The sequence below is a fragment of the Aedes aegypti genome, chromosome 1 (assembly GCF_002204515.2).
Source record: "Aedes aegypti strain LVP_AGWG chromosome 1, AaegL5.0 Primary Assembly, whole genome shotgun sequence".
Classification (NCBI taxonomy): domain Eukaryota; kingdom Metazoa; phylum Arthropoda; class Insecta; order Diptera; family Culicidae; genus Aedes; species Aedes aegypti.
Window position 1 is genome coordinate 305561405 of NC_035107.1, and position 14669 is coordinate 305576073.

General features: G+C 37.7%; 1 protein-coding gene across 1 annotated transcript; it reads left to right on the plus strand.

Annotated features, from left to right (window-relative positions):
• Positions 1-9626: 9626 nt before the first annotated feature.
• On the plus strand, positions 9627-11466 carry LOC5576138 (UDP-N-acetylglucosamine transferase subunit ALG14 homolog). Its single transcript, XM_001662435.2, has one exon. It carries the CDS (start codon positions 10368-10370, stop codon positions 11067-11069), a length of 702 nt encoding a protein of 233 aa, XP_001662485.2. The 5' UTR covers positions 9627-10367; the 3' UTR covers positions 11070-11466.
• The last annotated feature ends 3203 nt before the right edge of the window (positions 11467-14669 follow it).

Here is a 14669-nt window from a genome sequence, read left to right on the forward strand (position 1 = left end):
TCATTAATAAGAAATATTGAAGATTTATCTAATTTAGCAAAGTTATTAGCGGAAGAGAGGATCGATGAAGATGTGCAGAAATATTTTAAATCTTTTAAAATGTAAACCGTTTTTTTAATTGTATTAATAATAATTTATAAATAAATTAGATCATGTCCTCCAAATTTGTCAATATCGTATAAAAAAGAAAAAAATTTCTTGGACACCCGGGAAAAATCCGGGAATCGGAAAACTGATTTTCAATGGACACCCTGTGCCCGTAAGAGGGAGCGAGACAGCACCTACACACGGCGCACAGTAAAAGTCAGGAGAACAAAAGAATTCATGGCACGTACAGAGGCTCTCAGTGATTGCTAGAAATGTCAGTGAAGGGTGATTAAAAAATTATAGCAAGCTAGCGTAAAAAGCTGGATAAGATTTTCATAGCGTTTTTAACACGCAAAAACTAATGTGGTAAAAATCTATAAGGGACTCGCGAAGAGGAAAAATATCAACGTCATACGCAGTCCAGATTCTGCTGTCACGAAACGTCAAATGCAGCCCGTCGTTTTTATGGCTGAAAAAGTGACAAGTATTGTATTCGAAATAAACTATTATTAAAAACCTCAGTTGGCTCCGCGAGTCTCGTCGGTAAAAATTACCAATTCAGGGAGTTAACTAAAGCGCTCATAGTGATTAGAAAATCCAAAACATCCGAATAGTCATGCACAAGAAGGAAGCGGAAGTCAATTTCTTAAGGTCTAATTAACAATATTGTGAATTTTAAATCACTGATGATCCCAAACACACAGTTTCGTACGTACCAATAATCAAAAAAAAAAAATCCAAAACAATACCGAACTTGGTTAATTTACATTACCCTACTGTTTATCTGATGACACCAGAATCTTTAAACTAATATAAGTGCGAAACGTTTTCGATCCAGTTGGTAAATGATAGAACAGTCATTTGTAACTTCTAAACCAGTGGTTCCCAACCTTTTCGAAGTGGCGACCCTTTTTGAGAATCTTCAAATATGGTGCGGACCCCTAAAAATTGATGTTCAAGCTCATCAAAGTTCATGGAAAGATTTATTAATGATTCAACAGATATTTTTAGAAGGTACCTACTCTCAAAACGCAGGCCTGTAATTCACCACAGATAATGTAAGAGTTTTGCTATGATTGTCGAGAGTTCACTAAAATTACTAAGAATCTAAGTACGAGTCTACAAAACATCTTTCCAAGAGCCTGATTTGAAAATTCTTAAAAAGTAACCAAAATCCAATAAACAATCTTGATGCAGATTCCTTGAGAATCATCACTGAAAGTTTTCACAAGATTTCAAAGATTTCTCCAAGTATCCAATATAATTCCACCAGAATCCACCAAGTTCTCGCCAAGAATTTTCCCAATGATCGATTAGATACCCAACTTGGTGGATAGAAGCTCGTTTGAATATTCTGAGAAACTTACTATTGAGGTTAAAGGAGCCAACATACAGTCGTTGAAAAAAATGTGTTTAAAATGTTGACAGAAATCTTCTCAAATATCAGTTGAATACTTTATAAACAATCCTTCTGGTAGATTCGAGAGAGTTCCGCTAATGCTTTCAAATGTTTCCAATCCATAAAAAGTTTGATAATAAACTTTCAAGGAATTTTGCTAAAATTTGCAAAGGACTAAGCTTGAAATATTCCAGGAATTTCCGGTTGAAATCTTTAGGATCGAATCGACGGGTGCAAGTCTCACCACAATCACACGAAATATAGACTGATATTTATCTAGCTGCCGATGTTCAGAAACATGTGGAAGTCTCGGAAAGATGTTAGTTTCATTTTACAATTCCAGTTATAATTCCAGTAAAATAAGACTCACAATCTCTTATTAACAAAATGGCATAGCCTATATTTCAACCACAGACAAACAGACGTAACACTTAGAACAAATCTGTATTAAAATCATAGTCACGAGGACATACACGCCCAATGCTAAAATCGGGGTGTTTGGCCGACGGGCCAACAGATGGCGGTAGTGTGTAAATGTCAAATACAAACAAAAACGATGCGAGCGCTGCGGGTGATGGATTGGCCACCTACTATATTTTTAAATCGACCGTTAAAAAGGTGGTCGATGGACAATGGTGAGAGTGTGACGTCTGTTTGTCTGTGTTTCAACATTATTCGCGTATTCACAAAACAAAATCAAATAAGTTATATTTTAAATCTGTTTCATGAATTTTCTTCGACAAGATAATATTATGCTAATAGGGTCCTAAAATGTTGAATGAAATCTTGTTTTTATTTAATAACACGAAAGAGCATGTTACTGTAACTACTTTAGCAATTTTTCCCGCTCAAATAACGGCTATATCATGTTTGAACTTTTATTTAAAAATTGGGTCCATAAATGAACCTTGACACTTAAGATCATGTTTGACGTTCGCACAGTCGACATAAACACCACAGGGGTTATAGTTTTTTCACTGGGGTTGTTCCTATCTGACATTTCGGAAGGGACACGGAAAACAAAATATACCCAAAATTTGAGTTTAAGCCAAGGGGTGTGACAAAATCTAATAAAAAACATAAAAAATGTTGTGTGGACTTAAACAAACGGAAAACATTCAAAAAATGAGTAAACAAGTGTTTATGGCCTAAACTTAAGCGTTTGCAACTAAAATTGGGACAGGGCTTTAGGACCCAATTATGCTGTTTGTAAAACAAAAAAAAAATAAGAGATTCCTCACCTTTATTCATCAATCAAGAAAAACGATAGTTATTTACAGACTTCGTGGACCCCTTGGGAAGTCGTCACGGCCCCTAGGGGTCTGCGGACCACCGGTTGAGAAACCCCGTTCTAAACCATCATGGGGCCTTCCTTAGCCGAGTGGTTAGAGTCCGCGGCTACAAAGCAAAGCCATGCTGAAGGTGTCTGGGTTCGATTCCCGGTCGGTCCAGGATCTTTTCGTAATGGAAATTTCCTTGACTTCCCTGGGCATAAAGTATCATCGTATCTGAAACACGATATACGAATGCGAAAATGGCAACTTTGGCAAAGAAAGCTCTCAGTTCCCAGACAACCACACAATGGTCGGGCTCCATATAAAGGAGCGGCCAAAACTACCAAAACACTTTTTTGAGATTTTTACGGTTTTAATGATTTTAAAACATACCTCATGTATTATATTATTATAATTCTTAATTGGAATTGAACTAAAATTTAAATTTCTTCGACTTTTATGGCGTCAAACTGACTGAAGTCGAAAAATTGAAAAATGGAACAATAAAATCAAGTACAAAATTCATTTTTAAGGATTGCAATATTTTCGCAAAGTTACGCACTTTCTGAAAGCTCATGGTTCAACACTTTTATCGAGCATGAGGATGGAAAAAAATATTTGGTTGAAGCTTAAATACTATTCAATATTACATTTTAGTAATTTTGATGATTTTGAACATGGAAAACAACTCTTGTCGCGTCATGTCGCCGCCATTTCGAATATTGCACATTAAAATACATCCTTAGATCTTACAAAAAACGTTTAATTTTTTTGCAGAAATTTGCTGATTTGCAAGTTAGAGCTATTTGAATTATTGAATATTTTCATACATTTTTACGATAATTTTCATACAAAGTTGATATAAAATATATTTAACCACTCTTCATACATTTTTTGATCAAACTCGTTAAAATAGAAACAAAATTTGTGCTTTCAGCCAAATTTGATTGCATTTCTAATAAAAAAAAAAGCTTTTTAAAAAAAGTTACGTAATATTTGAATAACCCCTTCTGAAACAATAAAAACGTCAAATAACATAATCAGATTACATATTTCATCGATTAAGGCGATAAAACTAGTTTTGGCCAAACTTCATTTTTTTCCGACCATTGTGAACCAGAAGTCGCATAGCAGTATACGAACAAAATCGCTTATTTGTACAAACTGCATCACTCCCGCACTGCATGGTGGATGAAATCGTTTGATCGATGAGTTTCCCCGCATAAAACGCTATTTTATGAGTTCGTTTGTACATTCCATTTCGTGCCGTATACTTGTACAAAGTAAGTCGGATCAATCCGTAGCAGCTGTCAAATAAATTTTGTTATCATAAATTAAGTCGCATAAGAGTACAGACAAATTCGCAAGAAAATCTACACACTCGCAATGCATGTTATGTTTCGTCATATAAGATATGCACGTATATCGCCTCCACTTTTGTACGCATAAGGCCTTTTCGCGAAATCTTATACGTGAAACTTTGCAAATATAAGCATCGCATAACGCAAAAGGTGATTTGGTTATACGCACATTCTGGTTGTCTGGGTTAATAACTGTGGAAGTGCTTATAAGAACGCTAAGCTGAGAAGCAGGCTTTGTCAAAGGGAGGTACCGTAAATTCGGGTGTAATTGATCAGTAGGGTGAAATTGATCACCGTGTCAAGCGATTTTATTTCTTACTAATAGTGCACCAAATTAATTGCAACCTATAGGAAATGAACGATATTTGTCTTAAATAATGTATATTTGTGTAAAGTGAAGTTTTTTGTGCCACAGAATGCTTATTTTTATGAAAAAATGTAAATTTCCAGAATCAAGTTTGGTATGAAATTGATAGCCATTCATAAACTTATAGTTCTAAACAAGGAGTTGGACATGGTGTAAACCTGAAAGTTTGTGAGGATGCTAAAAATATATCTCCAAAACAGATTTTACTATCGAAACTTTGATTTTCTGCTACAAAGTACAAAAATCCTTTGGAAATTGTCTACATATAGGCGTTTTTTGCGGTATTCTTGAAATTTAATTATTGATTAGTTCCATAAATATTGTCTCGTTAAGAATTTGGCAAGCATATTTGAATTCAGGAGGCCCAAATTAAGTATGTAGGGTTGATTTAAAAAAAAAAACAATAATCACATTGACAAGTGATCAATTTCACCCCGAAATGGGATCCCACGATTTTTAATTTTAGAGCTGATTTTTGGTACTAATACCACATTTGTTAGAAAATTTCGGTGCATGAGCCAATTAGGTTCACCGTCGTACTTGTTTTCCTGCATTTAGTTGTATGATATTGATAAAAGTGAAGAAAAGTGTGAAAACAGTGAAAAATGATCAATTTCACCCGAATTTACGGTACTGGCTCTATACTGCTACCTCAACGTGTCGCTGGTTCTAAAATGTAAACAACCATACAAAATTACGACCAAACAATGGTGAAGGCGTAATCAATTTTCTCAAAAACATTCATTTTGAGAATTTAGCATAATTTGCTGATCAAATTGCCAACAGCGCACTGCAGTAGCACGTAGCAAATAACTGCTTGATTACCTGAAATTTTGCGAAAAATATTTTTTACTTTTCCGCGTTAAGCCTTAAAATTGGTTCTGGACTTAGATTGGCGGCTTTTCAATTTTACTCCCATTTGACAGCTGCCCTCCACCATTTGGCTTTGTCCCAGTGAGGGCGTTAATGCCAAGAAGAAGAACGTTCACTGAGACGTATCATCAGTCAGAAAAAATACTCCTCCTTACCTTAAGACCCAATCGGGAAACTATGTTAAAGTTATACCATATTCTACATAATCCACATAAACCTAGACGTGGAACATCCCAGACCATTTTTCTTGCATACTCTAGACATCTGGTCAGAATAAAGTAACTCTGGCCCAAATTACCAAAATGACTCACCATGGGGAGAAAATTAGCGTGAATGGATGACATTACTTTTTTATAGCAAGACAAACACATTGCAGTACATTGTATTTATCCAGCTTTTCACGCTAGCTCGCTATAAACTTTGAATCACCCCTTTTTGACGTATCTTGCCCACACTATAATATTTTTATGGTTTCATCAAAGCAAACTTTGCGATGTAAATTTTTTCATATTGATATAAGTGAAACGTCAAAATTTCGCAATTACAGGGAATGGGAATTTTAAAACTATTTTCATATTTTTCTGTTCAATGATTTATGATTAGCAACCATCCGATGAATTGATTCCAGTTCTTGGTATATGACTGAGCTACATGCAAGAGTGTTTTAAACAAAACGTCGGAGGCTAACTGATTACTTTAATAATCAAATATATACTAATGAAAATATTTGAGTTTTCTCTGCAACACAGACTATCGAAGACTAGTGAACATATATGTAGGTGCCTTTTAAAAATTCAGGGGATAATCTCGCTTAATAGAACAGCCCAAAGCGTGACTGAAGCAATTCAAGACCCCTTTTTTTCGTTAGGTTGGTGTGGATTGCGGAGGATTTAAAACAATCTTTGTCTTCCACCGTCCTTTGTCTAGTTTTTAACAACTGTCCCTTACAATTGTTATTCATAGTAGGGTCGATGTACCAATAGCCGCATAGCTAAGAACAAATATTCATATAAAATCGAAAAATGACGCTAGCGTCATTATTTTTACATCATCCGAAAGCTTTTCATATTGGTTTTGTAGGAAAAATACGAAAACTACGAAAACTCATATGTTTGTATTTATTATCGCTTGTGCCACTAAAGGAACAAATGTGCCTATAGTAGCACTATTTCTAATTTTTGTTCCTATAGTAGCACTAGCACCACGGCGTTGGCAAAATACAAATCAAACCCGTATTTTTACAAAACTTTTATATTTTTCCTTTAAAGTGTGGATCAAAAGCTTTCGTTTGATGTATAAAAAGTTCTTAATTTATCAATAATTTCGTATAATAAAAAATAGTTTCTCTCAGTAGTGCTACTATAGGAACAATAGGTTTACTATAGGCTCAAGGGAGCTCAAATTTTAAGCAAAACTAATTTTTTCGATCATTTTTTGAACAAAATCAAGATGTGTATTAATGTTACTTAGATAAATAGCTCCTGACCTTCATGTCAAAAAATATTTTGAACCGTTCAATAGCGAAACGGCCGTAAAAAGCCACTAGTGCGACTATAGGGGACTGTCCACTAAGGGAACACTGACCCTACTGAAAAAAGCTAATTGTTCGACCAGTCCAGCCATGGGGAATGGTTCAAGTCATGTAATAGCAAAGTACTGTTCATGAACGACACAACAGACCTTGACGACCATCGATATTGGAACAACTCAGACCACGTCTTGTAGACTTTAGAAAATGTTCATGTTTCAATTTTTCCTTTCCTCCACCATTTTTTTACGTGAGTTTTCAAAAATTTAACGGCCGAGCTCGTCAGGGTTCCGTTATGTTTGCTGACTGTAATTGTCTGAATATTCAAGCCAAAGATGGTGTACAAAATGTTCTCCTTTCGATCAGAAACGCTTTCTATGTATAAAATTGGGGTCCACTTATGCCTAAAATGAAAAGAATAAAAATTGATGAAAAAAGGGGTAGATATTGCAGCACAAAAAAAAACGCTGCTACGAAACAAAGCCAGTGAAAATAATTGACATTATAAACAATTTCAAATTATTGCCTTTTAAGATTAAACTATAAAATCGGATGCTAAGAAATGTCAAAGTTAAATCACCCCTCGTTGTTTTATAGCCAGCGTAAAAAGCTGGATATTGAACTATTGGTATAAAATGTGTAGGCAAGAAATGCCAAAAACGAATCATCCCTTGCAGTTTTATAGCCAGCGTAAAAAGCCATAGCCAGTCAAAGCTATTTTATCACGAAAATAGACAATCAATGCATGTCATTTTTGCAGGTTCATTGCAATATTATATAACCGCACGTCATTTTGATTAAAACTAGAATTTTTGACTGGCTAAACTTATTTGAACAACAATGTTTGAAAAATGAAACTCTTAGAACCGTAATGTATTGAACTGTCAGCAAAACAAATTTCACGATTCAAATCAGACTTTTGCCCAGTTTTTGTACAAAACTCTTTCATATATATTGTCTTTTTCTACATTATGTCTTGTAAACGATTTTTCTAATTAAAGTAATGAGGTTTCGTGCGGTGCAAAGACAAATTAAAGACCCCGATGTCCCTTGCAGTTGCCCAAAATTTTATGGCTCATAAGGTAATCTAGAATGCCGTGAAAAGTGTACTGCGATCTGTCAAACTTGGGTACCTTTTGTACTACCGAGGGACCAAATGCGTACTAGAAGTGGTACACAATCTGAGCCCGAGTGTGACGGACCTGTGCGGTGGCTGCTATAGCCCCGTAAGGAGGACCATTTCGCCCCGTACAGTGTAAAATCACAAACAAAATAATGTTTTTCAAAAATGCTCACAAGAAAATTCTAAGTAACCTTTTTTACAAAAAAACAACTGAGGTATGAATGGAGATATTTCGAACTACAAATTAACCTTATGGAAATATTAAATTCTATTGTGTTTCTATGCTTTTCAAGGCATTTTGCTTAGGTGGACCATACTGCCCCTATCGACCCTATGACATTTCTCGCTAAACATTACTAAAGGACCTATGTACAAATGAGAGATTCTCTCCTCTCTCGCTCTCTTTCAATTATAACAGTGGAATACTAAAGCTTTTGGGAAGTTTTTCGCTATAGATCGAAAGGCAATTTCCTTGACTAGCGTTTCATACAAAAAACGCAACAGAGGAGGTTAATGTGACTCAGTTATTGATTAAAAAGAAAGTAAACAAAGAGAGCCTCTCAATGTTAGATAGGTCCTTTAGAAAAGTTGAGCGAGATTTTCCGTATCCCTAGTGTATAGTGCATGTGGCATTGATTTCTGTTCTGATTGATGGAAAATTTTCACCTAGTGTTTGTCGAAAATCGATGAATCGCCTCTCTGCACCATTACTAAAGCTGTCAGTACACAGTGCATTATTACATGAAATTCAATCGATTTCCGAAATATTTTACGGTGCAGTACGATAACAAGCGTGTTATAGAATAAGGGCGTAAGTCGCATGATCGATTTCTCTTAATCTATCCTCTCTTCTGTGAATAAAGACGATGAGACGCATATTTGTCCGCATTTTTTACCACAGGACGCAATATTACATCACTGTCTAGCGTCTTGAAGTGAAAAATTTCCAACAAACCCGCATCTGGTGACAAGATGCGGGATTGTTAGTATTCTTTCACCTCAGGACGCTAGGCAGCGATGCAATCTTGCGTCCTGCGATGAAAAAATGCTGACAAACTTGCATCTTGTCGCCTTTATCCACAGAAGAGAGGATCGATGAAGAAAAATCGATCATGCGACTTACGCCCTTATTCTAGCACACGCTTGCTATCGATTCGTTGCTTGAATTTTGCGCGCATCAATATATGCCTAGCCGAAGTGCATCCAAAGCCTACTTAGCAGCTTCCAATTTAGGGAATGTAAAGCCATTTGAATCGCATCCAACCAAAGAGGTAAGTTTATGGAATTAACTCCTTAAATGCTAACAACATTTTGTTCCCTTTCAAGTTTATTTCAATATCGATATGATACAACGATAGACAATTGAAGCCTTGAACGACCTGAACATGTGCCATCGCAATCGAACTCAAGTAAAGCGCACGTCTAGTGCAACACCTCCGACCACCACCAATAACGGTCATTTCAAGCGCACGCACGGATTGGCACCGGAGTTTCCACAAGCGCACGATGACATGTGCCGTCATCATCGGGAACGGAGTGCTTGATGATGACACGCGCGAAATTTGCGACCTGCCCACTGTGGGGTGTCATCGTGACAGTCCGCTCCGATATGCGATATAAATTATCTGCACTTCGCGCAAAGTGACAGACAGTTCGTTCGCGTAAAGGCATTAGATACCCATCGGCAAGCCTACCTCTTGCATCCCTTCTCAACAGGTTTTGAATCTCGCGTAATTTACGGGTATTATCCGTCCATGACAACCGAGCTTTCGCGCGCGCACCACAGTTCAGATCCCAGTAGGCAGTTATTCGGTGCGGTCAGATTTAACCATCGTAAGTGCCAAGAGATGCAGTGCAGATAGCAATAGTTGGAAGTAATACCGATGCGCAAAAGTGGTGGTAGATCATCATCATCATCGTCGCCGTGATCGTCATCGTCATCATCAGAAGACGCCCCAGAGAAGACGAGACAGGGAAGGCAGTCGAAGGAATTTCATTCATCCGTTTTTCGTTGCCGTCGTCGTGGCGACGCGAGAAGTGTTGGAAGGTGGAGATTACCTGTCAGCGCGTGAGGCCTTCTTCGATCATTCGCTTACTATATTCCTACATATTGGAGATCATTGAGATCGAGTGTAGGATTCTGACAAAACAGTGTGCCGTTTTGTCTGCGGGTCTACTACGACGTCCGACGTCCGCGACGACGACTGCTGCGATCAAGAAGAAGTACATGTAAACAAAAGTGATGAGGTGGACAAGTGGATGATCGAGGACGATCGTCAAGTGCAAAGAGACTCTGTGCTGTGCTGTTCAGTTCGGTGACAAAGGAGAAAGTTTTTTTTTGCTCCTCTGTAGAAGATGATCCTGTGGCTTCAGTTGGTGCTAGTGTTGGCTGGGCTGGTCCTGGTGCGGTTAGTCTATCTATTGGTGGCGATCCAAGCCACTTCAAGGCGGAAAGATGGTGCTCAGGTTGTGGGAACCAAGCGGAAAGGTCCGGCCAATACGATGATCGTGATGGGTTCCGGAGGTCATACGGCCGAAATGCTGCAGATCGTGGAGCAGTTGGACTTTGCCAAGTATGCTCCCCGGGAGTACGTGATCGCCGAGGCCGACAAGACTAGTGTCGTGAAGGTGATCGACGTAGAGGTTCGTCGGGAACCTGATCTGGCCAAGCAGCAGTACGAAATCGTGACCATCACACGAAGTCGTCACGTCCACCAGGGTTACTTCAGTTCGATATTCACCACCTTGATGGCGGTGGCCAACAGCATTCCGGTGGTGTTGCGATCGCGACCGGATCTAATCCTGACCAATGGGCCCGGAACGTGCGTTCCGATCTGCCTGGTAGCATTCCTGTCCAAGTTGTTCTTCATCAACCGTAACTGTAAAATAGTTTTCGTAGAGAGCTTCTGCCGCGTGAAAAGCCTCTCTCTGAGCGGCCAAATTCTCCAGTGGATAACGGATCTGTTTGTGGTGCAGTGGCCCGGGCTGGCCTCGACGGCAGCGAACGGTTCCGCCCTCGGCCGGAAGAAGGAATACTTTGGACGGTTATCGTCTTGAAGCCAAACAGTCGTCGCAGGCGAGAGAGCGTCCCAGTCCCCACATCCAAGCAACCCAACCAACCAACCATTCTACCAATTCCTCCGACCTACTATGATCCGATGTGAGAACGACAGAGAGAGAAAGAGAACAGACGAACGTGCGTGCGTGCGTGCAAGAGTGAGAGAAACGAATCACAAAGTTGGCGAGTGATTTCAGTGCGGAGTCTTATGTATCTTTTATCACTTATCGCCTAGGTAATCGCCTATCGGTTACTAGATTTGAAACATGCTATAATAGATGGATTAGCAGTGCTCTGGTGTATCATTGTTTTTTTCTTTTACAATCTATCTTTACGTTTAAATATAATGTATTGTCGTCGTAATGTTTTATAAATAATTTATAGGTTCAACTTGTAGCTAATTGCATTTTCTTTGAGGCAGATGAAAGAAATCATCAACCGACTTTCCGTTTGAATAGTGTTAGCAGAAAGGGGGAGACACTACACTTTGAGTGCGAGGGAGGAGACAACTCCAAAAAAAGTAATGAAATTCGACAAAAAAAAGCTAAATTCAGTGGTGGTGGAGGAGAGCGAGTTTTTTTTCGCGAGAACCACTTGCTTATACAAACGACAATGTCTTTCAGCGGCGAAGCGAAGGCCAATACGATACGAGAAATAGTTTCCCGTTATAAAATAGCGTTGAAGCATAAATTTGCGTCTTTCTTCGCTTCCGGTGTCGGTGTGGTAATGAAACGATTATCGTTTGGTATCATCGTTGGAACATCTTTCATTATACTATACTCTGCTGGCGATTGCAATTCTGAAACGTTCGAAAGATGTTATATGTTAGGTAAGACCGTGTTTAGACTGGAAACTTAATACATGGCATCAATATAATATTCACAATTTCCTAAGTGTTGAGATAAGCCAAACAGAAATATTAATTTTCTAAATGCAAGAAATCATATTTCTTAGTTGATATATAAATATTATTTTAATTACAGCATGCTGTAGAAATTTGCTCAATCCACTAGGCTCTAAAAGTGCCTTAACCTGTAACTTTGCAGAGAAAATAAATAGAAATCTGAAATTTTCTGACTTTTGAAAACGTACATATTCGTACTGAAAGAAGCTTTAAGTGACCTCTAGCAGTGGCGCTACAAAAAAGTAACACATTATGCATTAAGGGGGCAGGATCCGTCATTGATTTCGGAATTTTCAAAAGCAGCTTCTTCGTTCAAAATCAAGAAAATTTACAGGAAAATGTGTTCACTGTATTCTATTTTTCAACCGAAACACAGTGAACACATTTTATGTAACTAATTTTTAGTTTTGAACAGAAAAACTGCTTTTGAAGTTTCGATGATGACGATGATTACGATGACGGATCGTTGATCGTTAAGGGTCAAAAATGACTCATAATTTTGAAATACCACCAAAATCCATTTTCGAACCGATTTTCGTTCTTTAAGCTTTATATGAAAGATATGAAACTCTAACATGGTACCCTGGACTTCTCTCCAACTTGAAAAGATCCTCTAACGGTGGGAGTCGACCCCATTCTACTCAGCTTGGTTTTGCTAAACATCTACGGCTATTTGGGTCTCCTAATCATAGGTAAAATTATTATATCCGAATACCCGAAACTGCTTGCGAATGCAGTAGGCTGTGGTGAATGTTTCTAAATTAAGTAGGCTTTGACATGACATAATGATGAAGCGACAATTAATCTGAAATAAACCATTGGCAAGAGAAGATCGTCTTTTAATCTTTAGCAACATCAGAAGTGGGATTACCGGCAAGATGTTTCTACGTAGCCAGAAGACTAGGTACCGAAGAAATGCAATCTTACGGATCCAAACCAGCAGAAATCGTTCTGTAAGAACTTCGGGAAACAAACCTGCGCAATCCATTCTTGGGGATGGGAGTCTCGCTCAACGTGGAAAAACCAACGAATCAAGACCAGCGGAATTCATTCTAGAGGAGATGAACACTTCGATCATCGTTAAGAGGAAAATAACCATCATCGATGTACAAATTTTCAAAACCAGTTTTTTGCTCAAAATTGAAGCAACGTTGAGGAAAATCTATCATTGCACTGCATTTGCCATCTGTAATACGATGATAGATTTTCATGAGGATTTGTTTAAAATTGAGCGAAAAAACTGGTTTTTAATTTATGATGATTGAATGATGGATTCTTGAGCCTTAAAAAACAACTCGTGTGGTTATTTCAAATGGTCAACAATTTACATCCGGAAGAGGATCAGGAGATTTAGAGATATTGGAACGAATTTGTTAGCATCAAGTAATCCATGACGACCTTAGTAACCGAAGTTTGTTAGTTGTAATAATCAATAAAACTTTTAATTCGCTTTCCAACGTTAAACCCTATCAGACGTGTTTTACTTACGATTGGTTATGGGCCCAGGACATTGGCCGTAACGCAAATCCGAATTTGGCCGTAACGTAGTCTTGAAGAAGTTTCAAGTTTATCAAACGGTAATTGTGAAGATGTTCTCGAGCGCTGGTAGCGGAGGATCTGGAGATGCAGTTTCCGGTGTAGTTCAATCTGGATCAAGGGCAGGAAGTACTGTGGATCCGAGAGTGGTTCGTGCGACTGGTAGTAATAGCATATGTCTTTCGATCGAGAAGCTCAAAGGCCGAGAAAATTACGCGTCATGGGCGTTCGCCATGAAGATGACCTTAATACGTGAAGGTTCCTGGTGCGCTATTATGCAAAAGGAGGGTCAAGTCGTCGATGAAGATATTCAAATGCGAGCGTTATCAACAATTTGTCTCAGTCTCGAAAAGACTAACTACAGTCTAGTTGAGGGATTCCACGGAGGCATGCAAGTCGATTCTGATCGACCATTTCAAAAATATCTGAAACTTTGCACAGTTTTTCAGTTCCATCTAAATCGTCATTTTCCGATATCAAATCTTCAAGTTGAGTCACGACTAACTTTTCAAAAGGGTGTATGTGAAAATGGTTCAAAAATATTCAAAAAGCTGCACAGCAAAAACGGTTCGTTCGATTGTTAGACAACTAAAGAAACAAAGTTAGACAACTAAATAAAGATTCCAAAAAAAATACACACAGTAAAAAAAAATTTTTTTTGCATTAAAAAACATCATTTTTGTCACAAAAACTCAAATATCTCAAAACCCTATCGGAATACCAAGGTAATTTTTTGAGGGAAAACGGTCCATTATATTAGCTATCTACCATAAAAATTTGGTGATGGTAAGCCAATAAACAAAAAAGTTATGACATTTCAAATATTTCACAAATTTGCCCTTAGTGAATTTTTTTTTTCATTAATTTTTTTTAGGACCGCAGTTTGTTGCTGAATTTTTTGTTAAGGGTACCACATGAGGTTAACAAGTTGTTTTCATGATATTTTATTTAATTATTCATAACTATTATAGCATCTATTAGAAAGTTAGACGCGATCAAGTGTTGTGATCTAAAGTCTTGATTGTGTCATATTTTTTATTGTACGTAACTGAAGAAAAATTCTCTCAATAGTGTTGAAACCTTTTGATAAAAGAAACCTATAAATCTAATATTGAAGACAAAAGCTACAAAAAAAGTTTTCTATACAGGTATACGACTA